The 26,066-nt window shown below is 38.7% G+C and overlaps 3 protein-coding genes and 1 pseudogene across 4 annotated transcripts; 2 read left to right on the forward strand and 2 right to left on the reverse strand.

Annotated features, from left to right (window-relative positions):
- The first annotated feature begins 579 nt into the window (after positions 1-579).
- LOC102711837 lies at positions 580-7,966 on the forward strand (annotated as a pseudogene).
- A 679-nt stretch (positions 7,967-8,645) lies between these two features.
- Positions 8,646-11,721, reverse strand: LOC102709770 (protein NRT1/ PTR FAMILY 8.3-like). Its single transcript, XM_006661540.3, has 5 exons — positions 11,576-11,721; positions 11,146-11,248; positions 10,825-11,042; positions 10,196-10,731; positions 8,646-10,029 (listed from the first exon to the last, which is right to left on the reverse strand). Exons 1-5 carry the CDS (start codon positions 11,621-11,623, stop codon positions 9,213-9,215), a joined length of 1,722 nt encoding a protein of 573 aa, XP_006661603.2. The 5' UTR covers positions 11,624-11,721; the 3' UTR covers positions 8,646-9,212.
- A 3,758-nt stretch (positions 11,722-15,479) lies between these two features.
- On the forward strand, positions 15,480-17,424 carry LOC102710052 (barley B recombinant-like protein A). 2 transcript variants are annotated; one of them, XM_006661541.3, is made up of 2 exons: positions 15,480-15,625; positions 15,806-17,168. In XM_006661541.3, exon 2 carries the CDS (start codon positions 15,876-15,878, stop codon positions 16,833-16,835), a length of 960 nt encoding a protein of 319 aa, XP_006661604.2. In that variant the 5' UTR covers positions 15,480-15,625; positions 15,806-15,875; the 3' UTR covers positions 16,836-17,168. The 2 variants fall into 2 exon arrangements, with proteins under 2 accessions (XP_006661604.2, XP_015697468.2); XM_015841982.2 differs by lacking the exon at positions 15,480-15,625 and adding an exon at positions 17,385-17,424 and having other exon boundaries at positions 15,645-16,831.
- A 3,125-nt stretch (positions 17,425-20,549) lies between these two features.
- LOC102710331 (cell number regulator 10-like) lies at positions 20,550-23,468 on the reverse strand. Its single transcript, XM_006661542.2, has 4 exons — positions 23,204-23,468; positions 22,294-22,365; positions 21,948-22,166; positions 20,550-20,975 (listed from the first exon to the last, which is right to left on the reverse strand). Exons 1-4 carry the CDS (start codon positions 23,415-23,417, stop codon positions 20,902-20,904), a joined length of 579 nt encoding a protein of 192 aa, XP_006661605.2. The 5' UTR covers positions 23,418-23,468; the 3' UTR covers positions 20,550-20,901.
- Between the last annotated feature and the right edge of the window lie 2,598 nt (positions 23,469-26,066).

Genomic DNA, 26,066 nt, shown 5'->3' on the forward strand with positions numbered 1-26,066 from the left:
AAAGTCCAGAATAATAATCCTGTGAGCAGTTTGTTTAAAACAATGCCTTGATACATAAAAAAAATCCAACCCCACTCTTTTATAAAACAAACAGTAGTTCATTACGAGGTCAATGCCAGTGACAATCTTTTATCTTTTCGTTTTTTTTATATTTATAAGCCAAAATTTAAATTTTCAACTTTAAATTTAGAATTTATTTTGAGTTTTTTATTATAGTTTATTTTAGTCTTAGCTTTTAGATCGCTACATATATATATATATATGATATATATATAAGTATTATTTAGAAAAATATGTATATATATAAGTATTATTTAGAAATTATTTTTTGTTTACAAATACGACCTTTGATTTTCTCAGAAAAAAAACCAAAGGATCACCCCTAATGTCTTTTACGGATATGATAGACGCGCACTCTTCAATTTCTCGCCCTTATCCATGTAAGCAAAATAACAATAATACCATATACATTTGAGAAGTGACAGGTTGATAATTTCTGGCCTGCATATAATGACTGGATCTGGTCAATTTGCTTCCAATTAAATTAGACAATAATCGGCATGTAGCTAAGTAACTTGGATGGCGCCATTCTGGTTACTGGCCGGCGTCCTGCCACTTGTGCAGGCTTCAGTCGTCGCCGGCGACAGGCCTGCCGACTGCCCGACTAGATGCGGCGACGTTCGTATCCCCTATCCGTTCGGCATCGGCGCCGGCTGCTTCCGCAGTGACGGCTTCGAGGTCATCTGTAATACCAGCAAGAACAACGGCAACAGCAGCGTCGTCGTGCCGACCATTGCTGCCACGAGGCAGCGGGCCATCCAGGTGCGGAAGCTGTCGGTGTACCCGCGGCCGGAGGTAAAGGTGATGCTGCCGGTGGCGTTTCGGTGCTACAACTCCAGCGGCGGCGTCACCCGCAAGTTCAACGGCGAGGTTGAGTTCAACAAGATGGGCGTGTACCGCATCTCCGACGAGCGCAACATGCTGGTCGTCCTCGGCTGCAACACCGTCGCCTGGACACAGCACGGCAAAAGTGAGGGCATAGGCCTCTACATCAACCTCTACTACGCCGGCTGCGTCACCTACTGCAGTGACTCTGGCAGCGCCAAGGACGGCAAGTGCGCCGGCATCGGCTGCTGTCACGTCGACATCCCGCCGGAGCTCACCGACAACAACGTCACTTTCCAGCTATGGCCGCGCGGCGAGCAGGTGGAGTTCAGCCCCTGCGACTACGCCTTCCTCGTTGCCAAGAACGAGTACCGATTCCGGAGAGCCGACCTCAAGATGAAGCTGAAACGGACCATGCCGGTGTGGCTCGACTGGGCCATCCGCGACACCAACGCCTCGTCCTGCCCGCCGCCGGACGTGCAGAAGACGACCGCCGGATACGCTTGTGTTAGCGCCAATAGTGAGTGCGTCAACTCCACGAACGGCCCGGGATACTACTGCAGGTGCAGCAATGGCTACCACGGTAACCCCTACCACAACGATGGATGCCAGGGTAAGTTAATCAATCCTTAACTTCATGTATACATGGACACTTAGCCCGTTCAGTAGGACTCCAAACTTCAGCTCCTAACTTCAAACTCCACTTCAGTGGGAGCTAGCTCGAGGTAGAGAGCAACGCAAAACAACAGGAGCTGAAGAGCGGCGTAAAACTGTTTGACTAGTTTGGTCAGCTACATAACACCTAAAAGAGATGTTAGAGAGTACTAGTTTTCAAGAAGTGTTATCGCCTCTGCTTGAGGCCGCATATATTTATAGATATGAGTTGGAAACAGTCTCCAACGTGGCTTACAAGATCTTAGGAGATTACAGTTGCAAATCATAACAAAATCTATTCTCTCTTCAATATCCCATGTGACCAACAACTCTATCTTCGGCTATATACATGTGTGTTTTATCTATACGCACAAACCTGCACACATATGCACATATACATGCACGATCATATCATATTTCTAACAGAGAGTACGCTGACAATAATCGTGACTTATGCTGTATTCATGATGGAAGCCATATAATTTATTATTTTCTTTTGGATGTAATTTAATGCTAGTTATTTTCCTTTAGAATTAGAACAACATAATTGTAAGATTGTTCAATTGGTCATAGAGGAATGATTGTACAGAGAGAGAAAAGAGAATATATTAGGAGTAGATGGGTGTCAATTTCATGTAATTATATCTAGAAACTTGAGGCAGTGAGTCTTTTGGTGTAGAGTAGAGTCGTAGGAAAAATCCAGCTCCACCTATATAGTTTATTTTTTAGGAGCATCCGTTAACTCTGCTCTAGAAAATTTAGAATACATATCGTTTGGCACAGCTCCGACTATGGATAAATTAGAATTGAAAGCTAGATCTATGCCAAATAGGGCCTTAATTGTCTAACAAATTTAACTCGAAATGATCACCAGCCAACACATCCGGCTCATATATGTATATGCTCCCATGTATATGTATCCATATGAGCATCTCTACTGTATGGGTATACTGATAGTATTTTCCTAACCGTATTATCATCAGCTGAAAAATCTCAGCCTTTGATTATAAAGTTTTCCTAACGGTAAAGAGAATTATTCTACTATCAATAATTAATGTGGTATTATAAATAAATACAACCATTTAATTAGAAAAAATAAAGTATCTAAATGAATTCTGATATCAATATCACTAGTAGAGAGCATGGTAGCTAAAACACCTCATATGCAAATAAATCATGATCTAAAAATAAATATGCAGATATAAACGAGTGCGATCTGTCCAACAAGGACAAGTATCCCTGCCATGGCGTTTGCAACAACATCATGGGTGATTACGAGTGCAGATGTCGTACAGGTTATCAGCCCAGTGGACGTGGTCCAAAGAACGACGAGTGCAGCCCCAAGTTCCCTGTTGCAGCACGACTTGCCCTAGGTACACCCTTCTCGTTCTAACACTACGAGTGTTTTCATCCACCCATATCTTTTCGTTTATAAGTAAAATATTTAAATTTATAAACTTAAATGTAGAATTGCTGTAGTTTATTTTTTATTTTTATACTTATTTTTAGATCGCTAAGAATATATATGTATGTAAACATTTTATTCATAAATTATTTTTGTTGCAAATAAACCAACCAATCACCCATATGGTAAATATAGAATGGTAGATACCTGAAAGATATAAAAGCAGAACTTTAGCACACAACTTTTCATCCTACTCCTAATCTACCCTATACTGCATCAACTGGTGTGACTCATGACACTCGTTGCCTTACGGTACAAATCCAACTATCCAAAATTATCAACATCAATCAGATGACCCAGATCAACTTCACATCCCCCACTACCATGCATAGAAATGTTTTTTTCTATATTTTAGAAACTTACTATAAAATATAAATATATACACTTTTCATAGCTCCTATAATTATGTGTGTATATTCCTATAATTACCAATTTGTTAAGTTTTAGAAATTTATACGATTAATCATTATACACACAATTAGATTTCTGAATTTTATAGGATTAAGATTTATGATTAAGTTGTTTTACCTAGCCTATCATTTCTAGTGAATTTCTGTTAAATTGTGATAAAATAATATTGTTCAATGCGATTGTACGAATTTGCCTAAATACTTTATTTTACATGAATTAGAAGATAGATCCTAATTGCATTGTACTAAAGAGTCATATGGATGTCTTCAAAAGGAGTCCTATATAGCAATATTTAGTATACACATGCCTTAATAGTATGGTGAATGGTACATATATTGTCATGAAATTCTTTTGGTTGAATATGACTATAATAAACAAAATTGTGCAATATCCGAAACATAAAATTTCTTTCAATTAATTGATTTTCATTATCAAATGTCATCATTCATTAACACATGTAAGTTTTAATCAAATTAAAGTGCAATTATAGCTATTTTAGAAAAAGACTAATTTAACTAACATGAAATTAAATAATGTATGAATATAAATATCATGATATTGTAACATTAGCACGGGTCACCGGTATATTGCTAGTGGTAATCAGAGTGGATTTCACATGCACCCCACCCTATCTCTAATGGTCCATATAATGATACTCTAGTATTTTTCATTTTGCACTTTCGTTTTGCACCTTAATCTTTAATCCCTTCAAAAAGTACCATGATAGCCATATTCTAGGATTGAGAGAGCACTTGTTCATTACGTACTTTGACTAAAGTAAATTATTTTTTTAAAAGCAAAATGTACTAATTTATGCCCTTCTATACTTCGCTCATCACGTACTTTCATAGTACTATTAAAATATTGTTCATTTAACTCCTGAAACATCATCAAACCTATAGATTTTTTTTTGTCTCATAACCTATGTGTCTGAAAACAAGGAGTCTTATGAGTTCCACTCATGATTTAATTACAATAGGTTCCTTGAATTCAATAACTGCAAAGCTATTGCAAAATAAAACTTATTCCAGTATATACCCAGTTTAAGTGATGAAATATAACAAATTAACTTCGAGTAAAAGAGAACAAGGTACACACACTACTTGGCACAAAGTGCGATTTACTCAATTACTCTGTTTCAAGTTTGAATTTACTCAATTCTTTGTTTCAATTTTGAAAATCTGAAATTAGCTTAGGAAGTTTATAAAGAGAATCATTATGTCCTTCGACACTTTGCTAATCCCTTATCATAGTGTTTAAAATCTAGGGAGATAATAGAAAGGAAGGATAAATAAAATTTTATTGTAAAATTCTCGCACTAATGGCAGTGGTGTATTTAGTATTTCTATTCTGGGTGATCCAACTTTTATATATATATATATATATATATATATATATATATATATATATATATATATATATATATATATATATATATATATATATATGTTTTTAATTGTCACAAATATAACACATGATATATAATAGAAATATAAAATTAATCAAATTTACATTTTGCATATGTTGATAAATGATTTTTTTCTCTTATTTGATTTCTTCAATATATACGCACTTAAGCTGAGATTTTTTACTCCAATGAATAACTCAGAAGTTGAAACAAACAAGAAAACCAAGACATAGCTAACAGACCACAAGGTAAAGTTGTTTAAACAATCAATAAATTGAATAAAATTTATTTTAAATTTGAAGTTTTTATTAAGTTTGAAATAGGAAAATTTACACCGAGGCAAACTTTTGAGACATGACAAGAGTGCAGCGATTTGAGATTTTTAACATATAGGTAAAAATTAAAATATTCTGAGCTAACATGTTAGTCCTACATGCATAACATTAATATAACAACAGTTAATAGTAATATGCATGAAAGTGAGCATCTGCTTTGGTTTCTATTACTACCTCCATTTCACTGGTACTATCTCTATTTTATAAAATAAGATTTTCTTTAGACATATATATATATATATAAACTAAGGCGCACCTCCATTAGAATCAGCTATTCTATGCACTCCTCCCATCATAAGGCCAAAACCCACCTCTCACCCCCTTCCAAGGATCTAAAACCTTTCAACTAGCCTGGTCAAAGCCCTCCCCCACTGGTCAAACCCATCCTTTGACCTTCCTCTACACCCCATCTTTGTCTAGTCCTGTCTATCTAAAAAATGTAGTAACACGAAGACAAAAATACACTAACATTTCTTATAAAATATAGTAGCAACATCATGACGGATCAGTTTTTAAATCATTTTTTTTACCCATGGTAGTGAAAATGGTTTTAAAAAATAATATAAGACACATGAGATATTGCTCTCTAAAGATTGGGAATATAACATTTTAGCTATCCCACATGTATTAGTTGTACTATAGTAATAGTATGCAGTCACACCTCGTGTTACTGCACTTTGATCATGATGTTACTATACTTATATCTTGATGTTACTGCAATTATATAGTAACAACGTACATGTTACTGCACTTATATCACCAATGTATATTGTTACTGCAGCTATTGCCACAACATTAGTGTATACTAATACAAATTATATAGATATTTCCTAAGACTTCAAACTTTAAACAACTTTATCTCTCACCTCATATATTATTTTTAAAAATGTTTGTACCACATTGTTAGAAAAAAAGCTTTAAAAAAGTAGATCCCTCATGGATATGTTTCGATGTTGTTATTGTAAATTAGTTGTCGTGTTACTGCATTTCTGCCTTTGTCTTACTGCAGAATTCCTATGAGACGAGGGGTGGGCTTACATAGATATAAGAGGAAGCCCATAAGGAGATTGACTCACGGGGTGAACTATTTAACCAACTCTTTAATTGAGGTGGGGATGATTTTTAGACCTAGAAAAAAAAGGTGGGAGATGGGATGGGCCTTGGGAGGCCTTGGAAGTGAGAGGGTGTACAATAGCTTATACTAAGATGGGTTCATGTATTAGTCTTGCTATATATATATATATATATATATATATATATATATATATATATATATATATATATATATATATATATATATATATATATATATGAAAAATTGGATCCTACTATCAGGTGTAGCTACTCCCTTCACGTCCACGATGAGAAATAATTTCATAACTGTTTCTGCTCCCACCCAACAGAAAGTACAAACACTGTTAAATCTCATATGAATGATACAACTATATGTATAGAGTTTGTATTTTCTGTTAGAAGAGCAGAAATATATATGGAGGTGTTTCTGCACCTTAAACGTGAAGGGAGTAGCTACAACTGGTAGTAGGATAGAGGCTTCCTATATATAGATGTATGTATGTATGTATGTATGTTATTGCTCAAACGAAATTATAATTTTTTTTCTCTAAGAAAGAAATCTATCACCTTTGTAGGCATCACTCTGGCATTGTCCTTCTTGATTGTTGTTGTTCTTGTCACACTAATGATGCTTCAAAAGAAAAGGATGAATGAATATTTCAAAAAGAATGGTGGTTCAGTGTTACAGAAAGTGGAAAATATTGTGATTTTCTCCAAAAAAGAGATAAAAAAAATTCTAAAGAACAATGCTGAAGTTCTTGGTGAAGGAGGATATGGCAAGGTTTACAAAGGCAGACTTAAAGACAATACCCCTGTGGCTGTGAAGACTTCAATTGAGGTAAATGATGATCGAAGGGAAGATTTCACAAACGAGGTTATCATACAATCCCAAATGATACACAATAACATTATCAAGCTATTGGGTTGCTGCTTGGAGGTGGATGTTCCAATGTTAGTGTATGAGTTTGCTGCTAATGGTAGTCTGACAGATATTCTCCATGGTGATGCCAATTGCATAGTCCCTCTCACACTAGATGTACGCCTAGACATTGCAATTGGATCTGCAGAAGGCCTAAGATACATGCACTCATCTTTAAGTAATACAATACGACATGGCGATATCAAGCCAGCAAACATACTTCTAACAGATAAGTTCATTGCCAAGATCTCAGACTTTGGGACATCCAAGCTCCTTACTGTGGACAAAGAATTCACTGTGGTAGTTGCAGGAAGCATGGGCTACATAGACCCAGTATTCTATTTGACTGGTCACTTAACACAAAAGAGTGATGTGTATAGTTTTGGAGTTGTTCTGCTAGAGCTCATTAGCAGAAGGCCAACAATATACGGTAAGAATTGTAGCCTCATCATTGATTTCCAAAAGGCATATGACCAAACAAATAGTGGAAGGTCGTTATTCGATAAGGACATTGCATCAATAGAAGAAGATGTTTTGATCTTGGAAGAGATAGGTAGGTTGGCAATGGAGTGTATGAAAGAAAAGATCGAAGAACGACCTGATATGAAGGAGGTAGTGGAGCGTCTTGTGATACTACAAAGATCTAGGAGGCGAGACAGGAAAACTACCACGTGAGTCCTGAACGATACTTGGAGAAAAACAACATCGAGGAACTCTATAAGAGCTTTGGTGATGATAGCACAACTAGCAGTGCAGCCAGCCCTTATGATGACTTCCAATTAATCAAGGAGCAAAGAATCTCTCATAACCTATAAATCGACAACTGAAAGAGAAGAAATTTAATATATATATATATATATATATACATATATATATATGTATATACATATATATATATATATATATATGTATATGTGTGTGTGAGAGTGTGTGGCCCACCTTTATAGATGAATGCAGTTACATTTGACATAGAGAAGCAACATGTTTGTAGCACAAGATTATGTAATCTCTAATGTTGTAGATTTAACTCAGTTCATATTTAGTCCATTCTTGTATGGCATTTGTCTACTGTACTCTAACTTTTTTCGAGAGCATTTTTTCTATCCTTGAGTAGGTACCATGAGATACCTCTGTTTTTTATGTAAAATTTGATACATCTTGGTACCTTATGTAAAATTTAATACCTCTTAGTAGTACCAAGAGGCATCAAATTTTATATAAAAAATAGTGATACATCTTGATACCTTCTCAAGGATGATAACTCTCGAACCATTGATCTAGCTTGGATCTAACGGTTGATATGCGTATTACACCATGAGATGTAAGACATTGTTATAAGAAAATAAAAAATACATTTTGCATACCATTAAAACAACATTTTGAATTTGCATGGTAACATGATATATATGCTCTATTGGAGCATGTAAAAATGGAACTGTTCCATCTATATGCATATATTCCACTTGCATTTTTTTTTGATAAATCACCCGGGGGGGGAGGGGGGGGGTTGAGAGCCCCACATGAATTGCATTGAAAAAAAAAGAGATAGTACAGCAAATGAGAAAAAGAGTGGTTACAACAGCAGCAAGGCAAGAACTGAAAATAAGAACTACAACAAGCACGAGATGGCTGAGCTAAAGATTGCCCTCCAGGCAGGCTCTACAGCGGCGATATCATCTTGTTTGAGCCGTTGTGTCCGAAGAGTGCAGTCGTCTATTGCAGCCCGCAGGTTGCGATGCAACGAAGTTGATTCGTTTCTGAAGACAACAACTTCATGTCTGTGATTCCAGAGAAGCCAGAAGCATAGAATGAAGAAAACTCTAAAATGTTTCGCTGGTAGCGGCGCGATCGGTTTTAGCTGGCAGAAGTTTATAGTAGACTTTATCCCAGGGTTGATTCGGATGGTTCCCCAGAACGCTTCTGCAAACGGGCATGAGAACAATATGTGTGCCGCCGTTTCCACTTGCATTTTTTTTTTATGAAAAGAGTAGACACTAGACAACTAAAGTATTTGCTGTTAGCAAGCTACAAGCTTATTTGATTTATGTTGTACCAAGCGTCTCACCATCTCCGCGTGTACCTCGTTGAGGAACTCACAAACATGACCAGATTAATTAAGCTAAGTGCTGCCATCATCCAGAAGAAATAGTCGAGATGGCCCTCGTTCAGATTGTCCGGAATCCACCCGGCTGCTCCGCCGCTCGTCGTCGCCACCGACACAACGCCCAGTATGAAGGCGTTCAGGTAAGCTCCGGCGGCGATCGCCAGCTGCCCAAGCGCCGAGCACAGGCTCTTCATGCCGTCCGGCGCCTGGTCGTAGAAGAACTCCGACATGCCGATGCCGGTGAAAACCTCCGCCACGCCGTGCAGAAAGTACCCCGGCGTCTGCCACAGGATGCTCATCGCCGCCGGAGCAGCGGCATCATCGTCGCCGACGATCGCCAGCCGCTTCATCTCGAGCGACGCCGCGTACGCCATCGTGGCCGTGGACAGCGCAAGGCCGATCCCGATGCGCTGTGGCTGCGAGAGGCCCCCGCCGTCCTCCCGTCCGGCGAGGTGCTTCGCCAGTGGCACCGCCATGGCTTCGTAGATAGGGACCAGGACGAGGACGCTGACCACGGCGACGACGGTGAGGGATGCAGGAGGGATCGCGAATGAGCCGACAAGGTTGTCCATCGCCATTCCCTGCTCAATATACGTGGAGGACATCTGCCCGCTGACTGCGTTAAAGATGACGTAGGATGCCCAGGTTGGGAGCATCCGCAGCAGCATCTTCAGCTCCTCAACCTGCGTCACTCTGCACAGCCACCATGAGCTCATTGCCTCCGTGCTTGTTTTGTCCGATGGAGGCAGCACAATGGCAGCCTTGTCAAGGAACCTGAAGACCACAATGACATGTAAACAATCTTATCAAATTAGAGATACCAACAATCAGAAACGATTTGGCTCGAGGTATTTTTCGTTGCACTGGAGCAAATCTCATCGAATTATATCTTTCTGTTTGGACATTATTTTCTATTATTCAATAATTGAAGTTCAAGTACCTGAATTGATTGGTATGCTGAATCTCATGATTTCCTTCAGCTGCTGAAGACGAAGTGGACGGTTCATACAGATGTGAGGTGTTCTCCGGCAATTCCAGATGGCACTTCCTGACAGCTGCAACAAGCACCTGGCAGAGGCTCTTGAGGGGGCTGCATCCGGGTTTTCTGAACCTGTAAACTCTTGACCCAGCAACAAACACAGGGAAGCTGATGATCATTAGCACAGTTGGGATCGCACAACCCACTCCCCACCCAACGTTATCCTGCAACCAAACGAGCACTGTGCTCGACAGCAAGGAGCTGGCGTTCAGCATGAAGAGGGACCAGCTGAAGAAGGAGGCCTTCTTGGCTAGCTCCCCCGGGTCAGTGGCATCAAACTGGTCAGCCCCAAATGACGAAGTGCAGGGCTTCATTCCACCACTCCCAAGGGCAGCAAGGTAGAGCCCTAGATAGACCACTGAACGATGAGCATTGCCATGTTCAGAAGATGCTGAGAACATTGGGAGAGATGCTGAGACTGTCAGGATGAGCATTCCCTGAGAAAATGGAGATCTTCAGAGTTGCAGAAGGTAGCTCACAGTGCAGAACAGATCAGATCTGAGATCTATTGGCTGTTTTACAGAACTTACAGTGATGTAAACCGGGAGGAAAACAACAATTGTCCAGTATCTGCCCCAGTAGGTGTCTGCCAGAAAGGCACCAACAACTGGTGTGAGGAAGCAGGCACCAACCCAGGCGGAGACATTTCTTGCGGCATCGATCTTGCTTTCATGGAGCACAGTCGTAAGAAAGGTTACTAAATTCCTCGCGATTACATAGTAGGCCATGTTTTCGCAAAAATCGACACCTGGGAACCCATTTATGCATTCACAAATCACAAGAGAAGAAAGAACAAGAGCAGTTTGAAATTGATGGTTAATTATCTGTTGCAATGAATTGCTCCCTGGCACCTAAAATCAAGAAGCATGCGCTCCAGTTCCCTGTTCTGTGCTTCAGGGCAGGCTGCTTGTTGATATCAACTGAGCCGTCCCTTGTGTATTCTGATCCTACATCCTGTGTTATAACATGAAAAATCATTAGTTTGCAGTGGGAGAGTGACTGTCTTTTCAGATAACTTGAGAGTAAAAGTAGACCATATATTCTTGTTTCTTATTTTGACCCACAATAACATTGATGCAATCCTTTATATGTGATAACTGAATCGCTCTTTACTTTTTCCTATGAGATTGATTTGATACCTTAAGGTCATCAGATGTTATAATTCCAAAGAGAAATCTTATAATTGATGGATAAATCCTATTCTCTCCTCAAGTTGTCAGCTGAGGCAATCTTGAAAGCAAAGTATATATCTTGATAGAGGAAGTGAGGAGAACAGAATACCTGTGAATGGAGATGAAGCAGAGGCATATCCTCATCTGCTCCATCCATGGCTTCAGGCTAGCTAAGAGAGGAACTAAGGAGGTTTATGCAAATAGTGCTTAACAAGAGGACCAGTTTTATGGCCAGCATAAAGAAATGTTGCAGACTGTGGTCTCAGTGACCCATTTTGTTTGAGGCTTTTGTGGACAACATAAAGAAGTTATTATGTCCTTTTCTTCCAACAAACAATTGTGAGAATAACATACGACAAGTCATGCAACGATGACATAAACTGAAGTACCTCCGGCTTAATTTCGTACTCACTCAGTCCTAGAATAAAGCTATTTATACCAACTATCATCATTTATCCTAAAATAAGCTAATTCTCCATATACCTTGCCATTTTAACCAAACACAATTATTCACCGTCCCATTTTCTCACATACTTTATTTTCTCAGCTAATCACGATTTTTCTCTGATTATTTCTAGCTACTTTCTTAACTCTCATGCTCAGCTCTAGAAATGGGTATATTTTGATGTGGACCAAGTACTCCCTTCCCTTCACAGGGCTGGCTGAGGGTCTAGGGGCAATCGTATAGGCCCCAACTGGGAGGGTCGAGTCAAATTTCTATACTACTTAAATATTGGTAGTGGTGATGGCAGTGAAGTACCACTACTTATTTTTTATCTATACTCTATTTTTTTTAAAAAATAATGGTGAATTTTATATAGTAACCGTCTCCACTAACTCTACTTATTATGAGAAAAAATAACCGTGAGATTACTATACCCATATGTCAAACAATTAAAATATGACATATACAAAAATAATATTAGTAACATGTTATGCTATTTTTAAATTAAATCTCGTTGCAACGCATGGGCAATGTGCTAGTATATTTATACGTTTACGTGGTTTGATTTTTGCATCTATTTTTAATAACTTATGAAACTAACAAATGATAATAATCTATTGGTTAGGTTTACTATTATTTACCTGTTGGCTTCTTTGCCATAGCTAAAAATTTAAATTTCGAAACTTAATATTCCACTTAATCTTAGGTGTTATTATTGTAGTTTTTTTGTCTTTTAAGTCGTATTTAATTTCGTGTCAACATATTTATCAAAATTAAGAACTAAGACTATAGTGCACGTTAACTCTAAGAGTAAAATAATTTGTTTATCATGTTATGATATTTATTTGTTTCACTTAATAGGTTAAATGCTTATATAATATGTATTACGAGTATAATATAATTATCCTATGGCACGAACTAATCTAGTGCCCTCGAAATATTTATTATGAAACATTAATTGCCCCACATGACCATTAGTACCTCTTTGGTACGGCTTTGTACCAGAGCTTCCTCATAAATAATAAAGATTCTTAGCACGTGTGGGCCAACCGATAGCTGACGTTTCTTCGTGTGGGCCATGTAGGGATAGTTCAAAAATAAATCACTTTCCAGTGTTTAAACTTTATTCCAAATAAATTAATTCATATATGTCTTAACCCTTCGTCAATATAGAGTGTTGCAACCAATTTCTTCCCCCTATACATGGATGGCGACATATGACTAAGAACATTATTAATAGATTAGCTAGATCTTACTAACTAAATAGTTTTATAGCTGGTTAAAAACACTATATCTCTCAGGCACACCAAGACAATATCATCCCCATCTTTTCGCTTCTGCCTTTTCTTATAACTAAAATTAGTATTTTTAACTTTACATTTGAAGTTAATTTTATTTTCTTATCAAGGTTTTTTTTCAGCCTTGACTTCCATATCGCTAAGAGTACGTATATAAATTATATTTACAAGCTATTTTGCATTTTCAAATATATCGATTGATTTTTTGCACGAAAAAGGAAACTATCACCCCTAAATCTATCTATAGTTTATACTTTTATGTGGATGCTAGTATTAAACGAGTAGAGGCAAAGGTTGACTAGCCAAACTTAGCTAACTTGCCAACCCATTTAGCTAATGAAATAGCTGGTCGAGCAAAATAGCTAGACTCTTAAAGGTGTGTGTTTGTGTTTTTAGTAGGCTAGTCAAAATCTGTTATGACTATTATAATACATAGTCTACCGGAGATGCTCGAACCAATTCATTTGTTTCATTCCTCTGAATTATCTTGATATGGTAAGATGAAAAATCTAACGGAGTCATTGTTTTACTGAAATTAAGCGTAAAGCAAATGAGTTATTAACGATTTAAAATAGTTTGTAGGTATATATATTTTATATATATATATATATGTTCTTAGTGATCTAAAAATAAAGATTAAAAAATAAAGTACGATAAATATATCACAAAACCAAATCTAAGTTTAATTTTAAAAAATTAAAATTTGGGTTATTAGCATAACCCAAAATATTGGGCTATGTGCATATGTAAGTAAGTATGTAAGTAAGAAAGAGATTGAAAAAAATTTTGGGACCATATCTATATCTATTCTGTCGTCCGTCGTTCTCGCGTCGTCCTTGTTTCCGTGCGAATCGCGCTGCCGACGCATCCGCGCGCTCCCTCCCTCCCTCCCTCCCGCACCTCTACGCTACGATTGGGTCCATTCACCTGCTAGCTGGTCCCGGAGTTGTTCGGCACCGCGGCGCTGTCTGTCGCCGCCGAGCCCCATCAGGAGCCGCACCTGGCCAGGAGCTATATATACTATTATAAAAAAAATCAAAGGATTTAGATGATTAAATTCCTTTTGAAAGTCATTCGATGGATAGAAATGAATCATATGAAAATCAAATAAAATTTTTTTTCCTTCTTACTAGAGAGAGAAAACATAGAAAAATTTATATCCACTTAAATCTCTTGGAAAAATTCGTATAGATTGGTGTTACCATACATTCATATTTTTTCACTTTTTCTATTCCTTTAGATTGAAATTTCTCCAAACCAAATAAGCCATGAGTTTATTAATTGTCGAGGATGTTGTTGGAGTAGAGTTTCATTGCTACTTTACTGTTGCAAAGGGGCAAGTTTGATGGATTGATATAGTAAAGGTTCCAATTGCACTTAATAATTAGTGATGCCAATTAAAAAGCACTGCATAAAATTTATCACGCTATTTCCTCTTAACTCGTTTCAAAGCACGGTCCTATATTTCTACTATTATCGAAAAAAGTAATGATTCTGCCAGTAATTTTTGTTCGTCGTCCGCGTGTCATCCGAGCACGCGCATATTCAAACCGCTCATACACCACACTCTTCCTCACCTGGGCCGCACCACCTCGCCCTCACGGGCCACGCTTGCGTGTCCACACCCTTCCCCACTTGGGCCATTATGTTGGAGACTTCAATAGTCATCTACGAGTTTGAACGATTTTGTATTTGTAGCTCATCAACTCAGCCCGTCTGGCTCATCTAAGTCAACTTGGGCCAAGTTCAGCCAGCCGGGGGTAAGTTAATTTATGGTGTCACGGAAAATATGGTAATAGATTAGTACATGATTAATTAATTATTAATTATTTAAAAATATAAAATAGATTAATATTATTTTTTAAAAAAACTTTTCTATAGAAAACTTTTGTAAAAAATACACTGTTTAACAGTTCAGGAAACGTATGTGTGAAAAATGTGGAGGGCTTAGTCAGCGTAGAGGGGGGTCGAACGCAGCCTAGCTCGGTCCGCAGAGCCATCGTGTTGTTGCCTGAAGGGCATGTGAAATTCTCTGTTTGTTGGTGATCACTTATGTTATTATTTAAACAGATATTGAAATTATAAATTAATTTTATTTCTCCCGTCGTAAGGCATGGGCTTTTTCTATTACGTACGTATGTAAGAGAGAGAAAAAAAAATGGAGGCATCCGACTGGGCCGTACTCGTGGGTGGGCCGGGTCGGCTACAGAACGGGTCGGGCCAGCTATATATGCCACGTTTGTCGTGGGCTCGTGGCCGTCCAACAAAAAGGCGAAAAAGGAAAAAAGAAAATAAATGAAAAGGAGAAACCATTTGTGATATTTCCTCTCCCTGTCATCTCCGTCGTCGTCGTCTCCTTCCTCCGCCGATCTCCATCGCCGCCGTCCTCCCTCCTTCCTTCCTTTCTCGGGTCACGGTCAGCACCGCATTCTCCTCTCTCTCTTGTCGCTCTCCCTGTCGGATGAATTCTTCTTCTTCTTCTTGTCGAACGGATTTCCGTGCCTGCGTTAACCCTAGATAAGCTTCCCTCGTAGATCTGGATCTGCAACCCTTCGAATCAATGCTAACTAAGCAGTTGGTTTCTCTGTTTGTTCAGGAGAGAAGGCAAGTTTGGGGATGTCAGATCCGCCCCCGTGAGTGAGTTGGTAAAGAAGGAAAGGAGGGAGATGGACGACGACGCCAACATGGGCATGAGGGGCTGGGGGAGCTTCTTCGACTCGCCGGCGAGGAACCTCGGCCTGCAGCTCATGTCCTCGGTGCCCGCTGACCGCGACACCAAGCCGCTGCTCTCCGCCACCCCCTTCCTGCAACACCACCACCACCACCACCACCATCCGCGCGACTCCGTGCCCAATGCCGCCGTGCCCGCCGACCCTCCGCCCATCAACTTCGTGCGCGGCGAAATGTGGATGCACCCGCAGCATCATCCCCGCGAGCCCAAGGTTCTTCACACTCTCGCCGTCGGGCATGGCGGGCACGTCCCGCATCATGACCCGGTGGCCTACGGGATGATCCCTGGCACGCACGCCGCGCATACTCTGCAGATGATGCAACAGCCCGACCCCCAGCCGCAACAACCCCCGCCACCTCCAGTGCCAAAAGAGGAATGCATTTCCTCCCCGATGATCGAGGAAAATGTGCCCGTTGTTAATGAGCAGCCACCCCCTCCCAAGAAGAGGCAGCAGGGCCGGCAACCTAAGGTACCAAGGCCTAAGAAGCCCAAGAAGCCTGCCGCTCCACGCGAGGACGGTGCCCCCAATCCACCGCCAGCACCACGGAGAAGGGGTCCCAAGAAGGCTATAGGGATGGTAATTAATGGGATTGATTTGGACCTCTCAAGGATACCAACGCCTGTTTGTTCATGCACAGGCTCACCGCAGCAGTGCTACCGCTGGGGTGCAGGTGGTTGGCAGTCTGCATGTTGCACCACCACCATCTCAACATACCCACTTCCAATGAGTACAAAGCGCCGTGGCGCACGCATCGCTGGAAGGAAGATGAGCCATGGTGCATTCAAGAAAGTGCTTGAGAAGCTTGCTGGTGAAGGGTACAATCTTAATAATCCGATTGACTTGAAGACCTTCTGGGCCAAGCATGGCACAAACAAGTTTGTGACCATAAGGTAAAAGACTCAAAAAGTTTCTAAATTCCTCGGCTTTGTAGGTTCCACCTCTGCTGTTTGGTCTGAGTAATTGTCTGTATGTACTCTAGATGACAAACTGCAGATTCCTTTTAGGTTTAGGTTTTAGCCATGCCCTGTCCCTTTGCAGTAGTTTACATGGCTCATCTGTGACCTGGGTGCTGACCTGTATGGCGCCTATCTGCGTGTATCTTTATCATTATCTTTACAAGCAGCAGTGTAATGCGACAGTCTAATTTAGATGGCATGATGAAAGTTAATCTATTCAATGTTTCTCATTATGCTTCAATCATCTAGTATACAATGTTTCATTGCAATGTCTGGATGTTTTACAGAACGCAATATAGTTGGTATCACCTGAAATAGAAATATTATGTTTCATGCTGTGTTGTGTGCTCATGCAAAGTTTATATAGCCAATATATACAGGTTGTCCATCTTTTAATTAAACTAATGTTTCACATGTGGGTAAAAATCTTCTATATCCACTCTGTAGTGCTCAGCCAGTGCTATTAACATCTACGCTGTTAACACAGCATGGTTCTTGCCAATTTCATTTGATGCACCCAAGTCTGTCAGATTCTATTCCAAAGTAATCAAGAAATTTTAGAACAAAGGCTGAGGCATGCCATTTGGTGCCCTTGTTCATAGACAGATCTCTGGGACCATTGAAGTCAAATCTTAGAGGTTCATTGATGACTCTTTTATGTCCATGTGTTATTATTTCCACTTCTTTCATAGGCTATCGTTGACAAGTACTCTAAGTCTTGGTTTCCAAATCGCCGCTTCATTTAAGCTGCGCCCTGGACAGCAGCCAAATTATTGCAGTTATGTGCTATTGATTTCTGTTCTGATGATTATTTTTTCAGATAAAGAAAGTTACCCGTGTCTACAGTTTGAACATATTGCTTTTTCATTATGCTGTAAGTTTCCAAGCTATCTGCAGTAATATTGTCATCTCAAACCTGTCACATGTTATGTGTTTGAAATGTTGATCCTGTCCACTTCGGAATTTAACTCTAATGAGGCCATACTTCTTTAGCTGTCAAGGCTAATTGCATTATAAGGCATGCATATTCTTTGGGTTTTTTCCCATCTCTAGATTGCAAGGGAGGTGGAGCCATTTGTAATTAAACATTGTTTCCTGTATTCAGCAACTTTTATGAGCTATAATAGGTAAATAATTAGAATGCTGATATGAACATTAACGACAGTGGTTAATGAGCTGGATGCCATGATTTGTTAGATAATTAATTATCACAAAAACTAAGTTCTTACGAATTTCATAATATGCTGACCTGTGGTTTGCTTCTAGTTTTGTGCTATCTAAATTTCACAAAGTTACATTAGAATACTGAATGTTTGCACATAGCTTCTTGACTTACTGAGGTCTTCAGGGTGAAAAACGGTGGATAATACCTGTTATAAGCAGTAAGTACTGAATAAAGTTAACATGTAGACTGTTTTGATAATCTATGAAGCCATTCGGAAGTTAGTGTAATTCTTAGAAGAGAGTAGAAGCTAATACTGCCAATAACAGAGCTATTCTGACTGATAAAGTGCACTGATAAGTGCGAACTGGTATAACCTGAGCTATTGTTGTACTAGAGCATGCTACTACCTCCGTTTCATATTGTAAGACTTTTTAGCCTTGCCTAAATTCATCAGTTGATGAATGTATATAATTTATATATATATGTCTAGATTCAATAGCATTCATATGAATCTAAGCAAGGCTAGAGAGTCTTACATTGTGAAACGGAAGGAGTATTTATTAGTATCATCATCCTACTTTAGTAATCTGTACAGACACTGATGCCATATATGCTGGCCCAGCAGCCCACTGCTGTTCTACTTGATCTCTGCTGTTTTTGATGTGCATATGTTGTATGAAGATCTCTTATCTGCACCTGTTTATTTCTTTTATTTGTTTAGAAAGTATGCTATGTTTACTTGTGCCTGCTGAGATGCAAATGCAATTTATCCGTCAGTCTAGAATTGATGGTGAGCAGGGCAAGATGTACCTGCAAAAATAAAATAGTTTTACTGTGAATCTGTGATCTCTCTAACTGGTCGTCGTCCCTTTCTGGAGATCCATGTTCTCCGAGCTACCATGGAAGCAGCATTATTCCTTTATCAATGTTATGGAATTTTATATATGATGTGGCATGGTTTTCAGCACTGTCCATACTTTGATGTGTTCCAACATTGATATATTGAAACTGCAAATGATCAACATTGTGCCCGTTTTTATTTTTTTATATGTGCCTGTTACTGGTTATAGTACTGGTTCCATTTGTTCATTTCATTCTCATGTGGGTCTTTCATGCCTTTATTGCTACTTCTGCCTTTTGGTGTCAACATTGACTGAAGATCGTTGTCCTGTGAGAAGCAGCAGAATTCCAAGGTGCAAGGTATACATTGCTGCTGCACAGAAGTAATTAATCAATATTAGATCTGAGATCAAATATTTTAATTTGTGCCAAGATATATAATCTAGGTGAGGTGAATATAATTTAAGAGGGAGTGTGTAGAGTTGGCAACGGGGACATGGCTGGAACGTCCCTAGCTCTGGCCTCAAATTGAAATAGGGGGAGATCCAGTCCCCGTCCCCGTCCCTGAATGGGGCCCAAGATTCCCTTAATTCTCTTAGGTCGGCAGCGTCGTGCCGAGGAAGGCAGAGGAGGGCCCAGTGGTGCAGGTTCATCGGCAATGATGCAGGCCTTTGGCTTTGGGTAGATCAGGAGGCGGTGGCGGTAAGAGCATCCCCAATAGCTTATTCATCCCATTTTCTATTCTAGAAATAGAAGACGAAAAGTAAAAGTTGTTCTTTAGCAGAACATTTATCTTATCATTTATTTTTAGATGTCATCTATATTAGGAGAGAGAACCTCCATATTTAGATGTTCTCTCTCCAATCATCTAAATAGATTTAGAAGATGTCATATATAGATGATCTGCTGGAGTACAAAGGGATATGAATGATGAAAGTATTTTAGATGATCATCCAAATAAAAATATTGATGACCAAATTTAAATAAGCTGTTGGGGATGCTCTAACATCGGGTAGATGGGAGGCAACGTGGGAGGTGGCGTTAGGCAGATAGGGTTTTTCTCCGCCGACAATCGACGTGGTCATGCGGGTGCTAGTCGTGAGCAACCTCGGCAAGGAGCTAATGGCGAGGTAGGGAGGGTACTAGAGGGGCGGCATCAGTGTCGAGCATATGGTGATGGTGGTGGAGGACGACTCCGTGGCAAGGAGGGGAACGATAAGCGAAGGGCATCTTTTCCGGGCCCAATCGGACTTTTATCTCCTGATCCAATTCATTTTTCATCGGCTTTATCTAATTCTATCTCAAGCCGGTGAGTCCGATTGCCATTATTCTTGTCCGATTCGGTTATCTTCTTATGTTTTTTTCTCTCAAACGGCTACATCCTAATTTTACTGTTAACACGTATCCTCCAAAATATGAATGGTCATATCCTATCCCACCTGACCATCAACCAAATATACCCTAACTTTGCACGGCATGTAATGACTGTTGTGCTCATTGCATTAACCTGCTTTTTTTTTGGTTTGGATTGTTTCGCAAGCGCTATTTAATAATTTTAGTCTAGTTTTTAATTTGATTATTTTCTACACTTGTATTATTGCCAATATTCAAAATAAAAAATTGCTCCATACCATATAGGCTCTTTCTTGCTGGGTCTTGATCTGGTTTATTTTGTTAAAAAGATATACAGAATAATGTACAACCATTATATATCCGTGAGAATGTAAAGTCCCATCTAGCATGATTGTGGAAACAAATTTCGTACTCCAACAGACCGGTAATTAACATAGTTTTTTCGATTACAACTTGACACGGAAGATAATGAAATATGACTACAAAATTGAAGGTGAAACGGCTATATATGTATTGCCATTTTATATTCCTGTACATACATGGGGTTTACAGAAATTAAATGGTAGCACACGCGTGTAATAATAGATAGCTTGTGTATTGCTTAATTGGTCGAGATGAACAGCGATGGGTTTAATTTTGATATAAGCTAGCGAGTCATTCCTTCCATCGCTTGGTGTTGGGGAGGAGTCACCATCATCCTCCGCGAGTTGACCTCCCATCCTTCATCAGTCAAACATCAGTAACCATCGTGCAGATTAATACAGTGAAGCTTTAATTTCCTATAACCATTTCAGCTATAAAATATCCTATACAAAGTAACACTAAAAGCACAAATTTTCTTTGTAGAGATATGTATTTTCGTGACTAAATTAGGCTGGAACATTGTTTTAAAAGATCGAAATGAACGGCAAAACAGCCTCTTAATTGCCCATGTTTTTGACTGAAAGGAAAGAAGACATGCAACAAGAATGCCTTTAAGTCACACGTCTTAAGAAACAGTACTCTCTGAAAGAATCGAACATTTGAAACAAATTAAGACCCAAACATATAAACATTATTGAGAAAAGGGGTGATTGTTTATGTTTTTAATCAAATAAAGCAAAACAACGTATTTACGAACAAAAAATAATTTATGAATAAAATTTTTTATCTATTCTTAGTGATCCGAAAACCAAAACGGAAAACTAAACTTTGGGGAAAAACCTCCAAATCAAATCTAGGCCTTGTTTAGATCCAAAAACTTTTGCTACAAACATCACATCGAATCTTTAGATATCTAAACAGAGCATTAAACGTAGATGAAACAAAAAACTAATTACACAGTTATGGAACAAATCATGAGATAAATCTTTTAAGCCTAATTAAGCCATCATTAGCATATGTAGGTTACTGTAGCACTTATGGGTAATGACGGCTTAATTAGGCTCAAAAGATTCGTCTCGCAATTTATTTCATAACTGTGCAATTAGTTTTTCATTCTATCTATGTTTAATACTCTATTTAGATATGTAAAGATTCGATGTGATGTTTGTGCGAAAAAAATTTTGGGATCTAAACAAGGCTCTAATTTAAAATTTAAAATTTGGCATATAAGTATAAGCAGATATAAATTAAAAGACGAGGTAAAACTAAGGGGTGGCCGGAACAAAGAAAAGTAATAGAATGAAAAGTGGATGGAATAGGAAGGAATACCAAGGGATGGGTCGTAGCCGCGGTTTTGGAGCTCCCGGTGCATCTGAGCAATGGAGCAGGTCTGGCAGCAGAAGTTGACGACGCAGTCGGAGCAGGGCGTCTCCGGCAGCCCGTACGCCGCCCGCAGCTTCGCACGGTAGGCGCACGGGTACAGCCACTGGCACATCCCCCCCGACACGTGGAACACCAAGCAGTACAACACCCCGTTCAACGGGCATGCTGTTACATTCACATTTTTTTTTGCCAAATTGTAACTCGAAGATTTGGAGAACATTATTGATATGAACTACAGCATATGAAATTTAAATGATCGGAGAATGAATGAATTTGCTTGGATCATTCATACATGATGAGCCCTTGTCGACGATCTCCGCGATCTGCCCGACTGGGATGCAGGGGCACCAGCACGCCATGCAACCTGCAATTACATTTTACTTAACAAAGGTTACATATAATTAATACGGCGGACCTGGTGTATTTTACTAGTAGTAGAATTTAATCTATACCGTTGATCTATTTCTATCGGACGGTTATGATTAAATTATTTCTACCAATAATATTAATATTAGGTATAATAGAAATTTGAAAGGTTAATATCGTCATTTTTATTGGGATCTTTTTGAAAAAAACAAAACTATAAAATACTAATAATTAAGTAATTAACAAAGTAAAAAATATTTTTTTTAATACTTTTAGTAAAATGCACTTTGCCCACAATTAATTAATCGTTTCACAGACTTTCTATGAAGATGCATGGTAATTAAGCTCTTATTTTCCCATATCGGGAAAAAATACTGGCCGTTGCTTAATTACTGTATGGTTTACTGTGTTGGTTGATTTATCCTGCGCTACCAACAACGAAAGTGAGGCTATTCTCAGGATCAATTTTTCTATAGCGATTCCTAAACTCTAATCGCCCAATCGACCAAACACTAGAAAGGAATAGTGAGGCTAGCTATTCTCAGCACAGTATTGGTGTACACTGAAAAGGCCATCGACATCAAGCTAGAAGCCAGCGATCAGAAGCTCATCAAGTCACGGCTTCTCCCCAACGGTGTCAGTAGACGAAAAATAAGAAAGAAGAACAGATCGAGGAAGACACACAGCAATCACATGTTAATCAATCGACTTTATTGAATTCACTGGATCAATTTATTCCGCATAAACAGACGATTAGGCTAACAAATGAATCAAAACCAAAGTCCAGCACACAACACCTCTAGATGTATGGGCTAATTGCAATGGTGGTGACTTACATGTGTTGCAGTCGTCGGAGCAATCGCAGAGGCCGGTGGTCCACGCACCTCCGGCCGGCCCCACGCGGCAGGACACCACACGCTCCATCGGCGGAGCAGGGTAGAACATGCCCACGGGGATGCCGGTCACCGGCTCCCCTTCCGCCGCCGCCGCCGCCGCCGACGACGACTCGCCCTCCAGTTTGGACGCCGGAGGATACATGCTGCCCTCCATGGGCGTGGAAGTTTGACTAACTAGCTGGTTGGTGAGACGTCCTACTTGAGATTTCATTCATTCGCGAGGTGATGGAGAATGGCCTGCGCGATATATATACATGATTTAGGATGCGTTTATTTCCACTTAGGATTAATGTGGTTTTGTCATTTAGTGCAGTATATATTAGTAAGGCTGCGTTCGGTGGCTGCATATAAACGGCACGGAAAACATCGTAATAGATTAGTACATAATTAATTAATTATTAGTTATAAAAATTAAAATAAATTAATATGATTTTTAAAATAATTTTTCTATAGAAAAGTTTTGAAAAGGAAACATATTATTTAGTATTTTAGGAAGCGTGCGCGCGAAAAATCTGACAGTCTATTAGAAAGACGGAAAAAGAATGCAGCCTAAGTTAGATTATTATAAGTTGTGCGTAATAAAAGCAAACGTGGGTATTTACTTTAAAAAATCCAATAGGAATGGGTCTTTATTAACCTAATAATCTGAAAAACATCCCCGAAGAGACTTATTATATTGTACTAATAAAAGCTATAGATTATAATAAACGGTCAGGATAGTCTAATCATTTATTTTAAATTATTTTTATAATTCAGATTATAATGATCCTAAACTATAACGAACATGGTCTAAGTAACCACCCATATTGTTAGTTAATTTGATTAATTGACTATAGTTAGTGATTAGTAATATGAATCAGAGGTAGTTGCCACGAAAATGCTGCGTGGTTTGACCGCAGAGGGATTGATTGGCCAACCAACCTATGTCCTGATGAAACTGGAGTAGTAGTAGTTTTAACAATTAATCTTACATGGGAATTAAATATATGTCAGCATTGACTTGCAGCAGGAGTATTAGTGGGCAGAGGTATGTGTTTCAATTTTGCTTACGTGTGTGGTGGAGAAATAATCGTGCGATGACTACTTCCCCCTGAAGGAACGAACACAGGTATACTCCCTCCAAATTTTTTTATATAGGTCCACGTTTGATTATTTATCTTATTTAAAAAATTATATAATTATTTATTATTTTATTATAATATGATTTATTATTATAGCAACTTTAAGTATGTATTATAATTTTATATATTTGGATATAAATTTTAAATAAGACGAATGGTCAAATGTAATCCTAGGTGTCATACATAAAAATATGAAGGGAGTATATGACGTTGTCCTTGTAAAAAAGTTCAATTGTATACAAATATTGTATCGGCCATGTTGCATATTGAAAGTTGTTTATTCAATTGAAGACCAGATGGGTAAATCCATATGCTTAGGGTATTTAGTGGGGGAAATGAAAATTTTTGGATGTCATATCAGACGTTTGACCGAATGTGGAAAAGAATTTTTGATATGAATGAGAAAAACGAATTTCAAGGCTCGCCTACAAACCGCGAGACAATCTTTTGAGCCTAATTAATCTGTCATTAGCACATGTGGCTAATCATGGACTAAGGGCACGTACAAAGGTGCCTATTAGCTGACTCTCTCAATCGCCACGTAAGCAAATTTGGTGATGTGAAGGAAAAAGAGGAAAGAAGAGAGAAAAGTTGTTGTCATGCATGGCAACGGCTTAGAGTCGACTCTTAGCATTATTAAAGAAAACTTTTTCTTGCATCGGAATGTATAAAAAGGAAACTAGCTTAATAAAAAATATTTTATTGCATTAATAAAGTGACCACACATGACTCTATCTTTATACGTATAATTTTAAAATAAACTCTTATCACTGACATGGTTAAAGAAAACTTTTTCTTGCATGGGAATGTATAAAAAGAAAACTAGCTTAATAAAAAATATTTTATTGCATTAATAAAGTGACCACACATGACTCTATCTTTATACGTATAATTTTAAAATAAATTCTTATCGCTGACGTGGCTTAAGATAGAGCCTATAATAGGCTCTACTGTTGAACATGCCCTAATTATGCTCAAAAGATTCATTCTCGCGATTTCTCACGTAACCATGCAAGTAGTTTTTCGTTTTATCTATGTTTAATGCTCTATTTAGATGTTTAAAGATTTGATGTGATGTTTTGAGAGAAATTTTTGGCAACTAAACAGGGCTTATGCTATAATTTGGCCCCCTTCCAATTTGGGCCTCACCACGCGCTGTTTTGCTGGGCTGCGCATTAACCCTGCAGGGCGCGTACACAACTACACCAGCATTAGCATCTACCCAGGATTTTATGAGTAATACATGGCCGATCTTTAATCTCGTGGCGCGTTACTATTTAGGTCTATAAACTTAAAAGATGTACATTTAGATCCATAAACTCATTTTAACGTCTAAAGTTATGGACTGGATGGCACATTAAAACGAGTTCATGGACCTGGACATCCATAAAAATGGTGGTTTTTGCAAATTAATCATCACGAAAAATGAAAGAGAAGGTGGGCCTACATGTCATTTACACATTCTGTCTCATATATTGATTTTGACATTCCTGCCGCTAGACCCAAATTTGAAATTTTCACAAATTTTGGGATATTTTGGTCCGAAATAATTTCAAGTTTGAAAATATTTATTTTTAAAAAATTAAAAAAAATAGAATTTTTAGATAAAATATTTTCATATGCGGGAAGTCTTAAACTTCATTATGAAATTGTGGGTCATGCTCCCAATGAGTTCTTGCCAA

Source organism: Oryza brachyantha, chromosome 10 (genome assembly GCF_000231095.2).
Source record: "Oryza brachyantha chromosome 10, ObraRS2, whole genome shotgun sequence".
In the NCBI taxonomy this organism is placed as follows: Eukaryota; Viridiplantae; Streptophyta; class Magnoliopsida; order Poales; family Poaceae; genus Oryza; species Oryza brachyantha.

Bases quoted from the DNA above. Each gene is read 5' to 3' on its own strand.
- LOC102709770 (XM_006661540.3), bottom strand. From the start codon at position 11,623: ATGGATGGAGCAGATGAGGATATGCCTCTGCTTCATCTCCATTCACAG. The intron at 11,249-11,575 runs GTATTCTGTTCT...GTTATAACACAG, and splicing joins TGCTTCATCTCCATTCACAG to GATGTAGGATCAGAATACAC. The intron at 10,030-10,195 runs GTACTTGAACTT...TGTGGTCTTCAG, and splicing joins CAGCATACCAATCAATTCAG to GTTCCTTGACAAGGCTGCCA.
- LOC102710052 (XM_015841982.2), top strand. From the start codon at position 15,876: ATGGACGACGACGCCAACATGGGCATGAGGGGCTGGGGGAGCTTCTTC. The intron at 16,832-17,384 runs GTAAAAGACTCA...CTGTTAACACAG, and splicing joins AACAAGTTTGTGACCATAAG to CATGGTTCTTGCCAATTTCA.
- LOC102710331 (XM_006661542.2), bottom strand. From the start codon at position 23,417: ATGGAGGGCAGCATGTATCCTCCGGCGTCCAAACTGGAGGGCGAGTCG. The intron at 22,366-23,203 runs GTAAGTCACCAC...ATGTAATTGCAG, and splicing joins CTCCGACGACTGCAACACAT to GTTGCATGGCGTGCTGGTGC. The intron at 22,167-22,293 runs GTATGAATGATC...TGAATGTAACAG, and splicing joins CGTCGACAAGGGCTCATCAT to CATGCCCGTTGAACGGGGTG.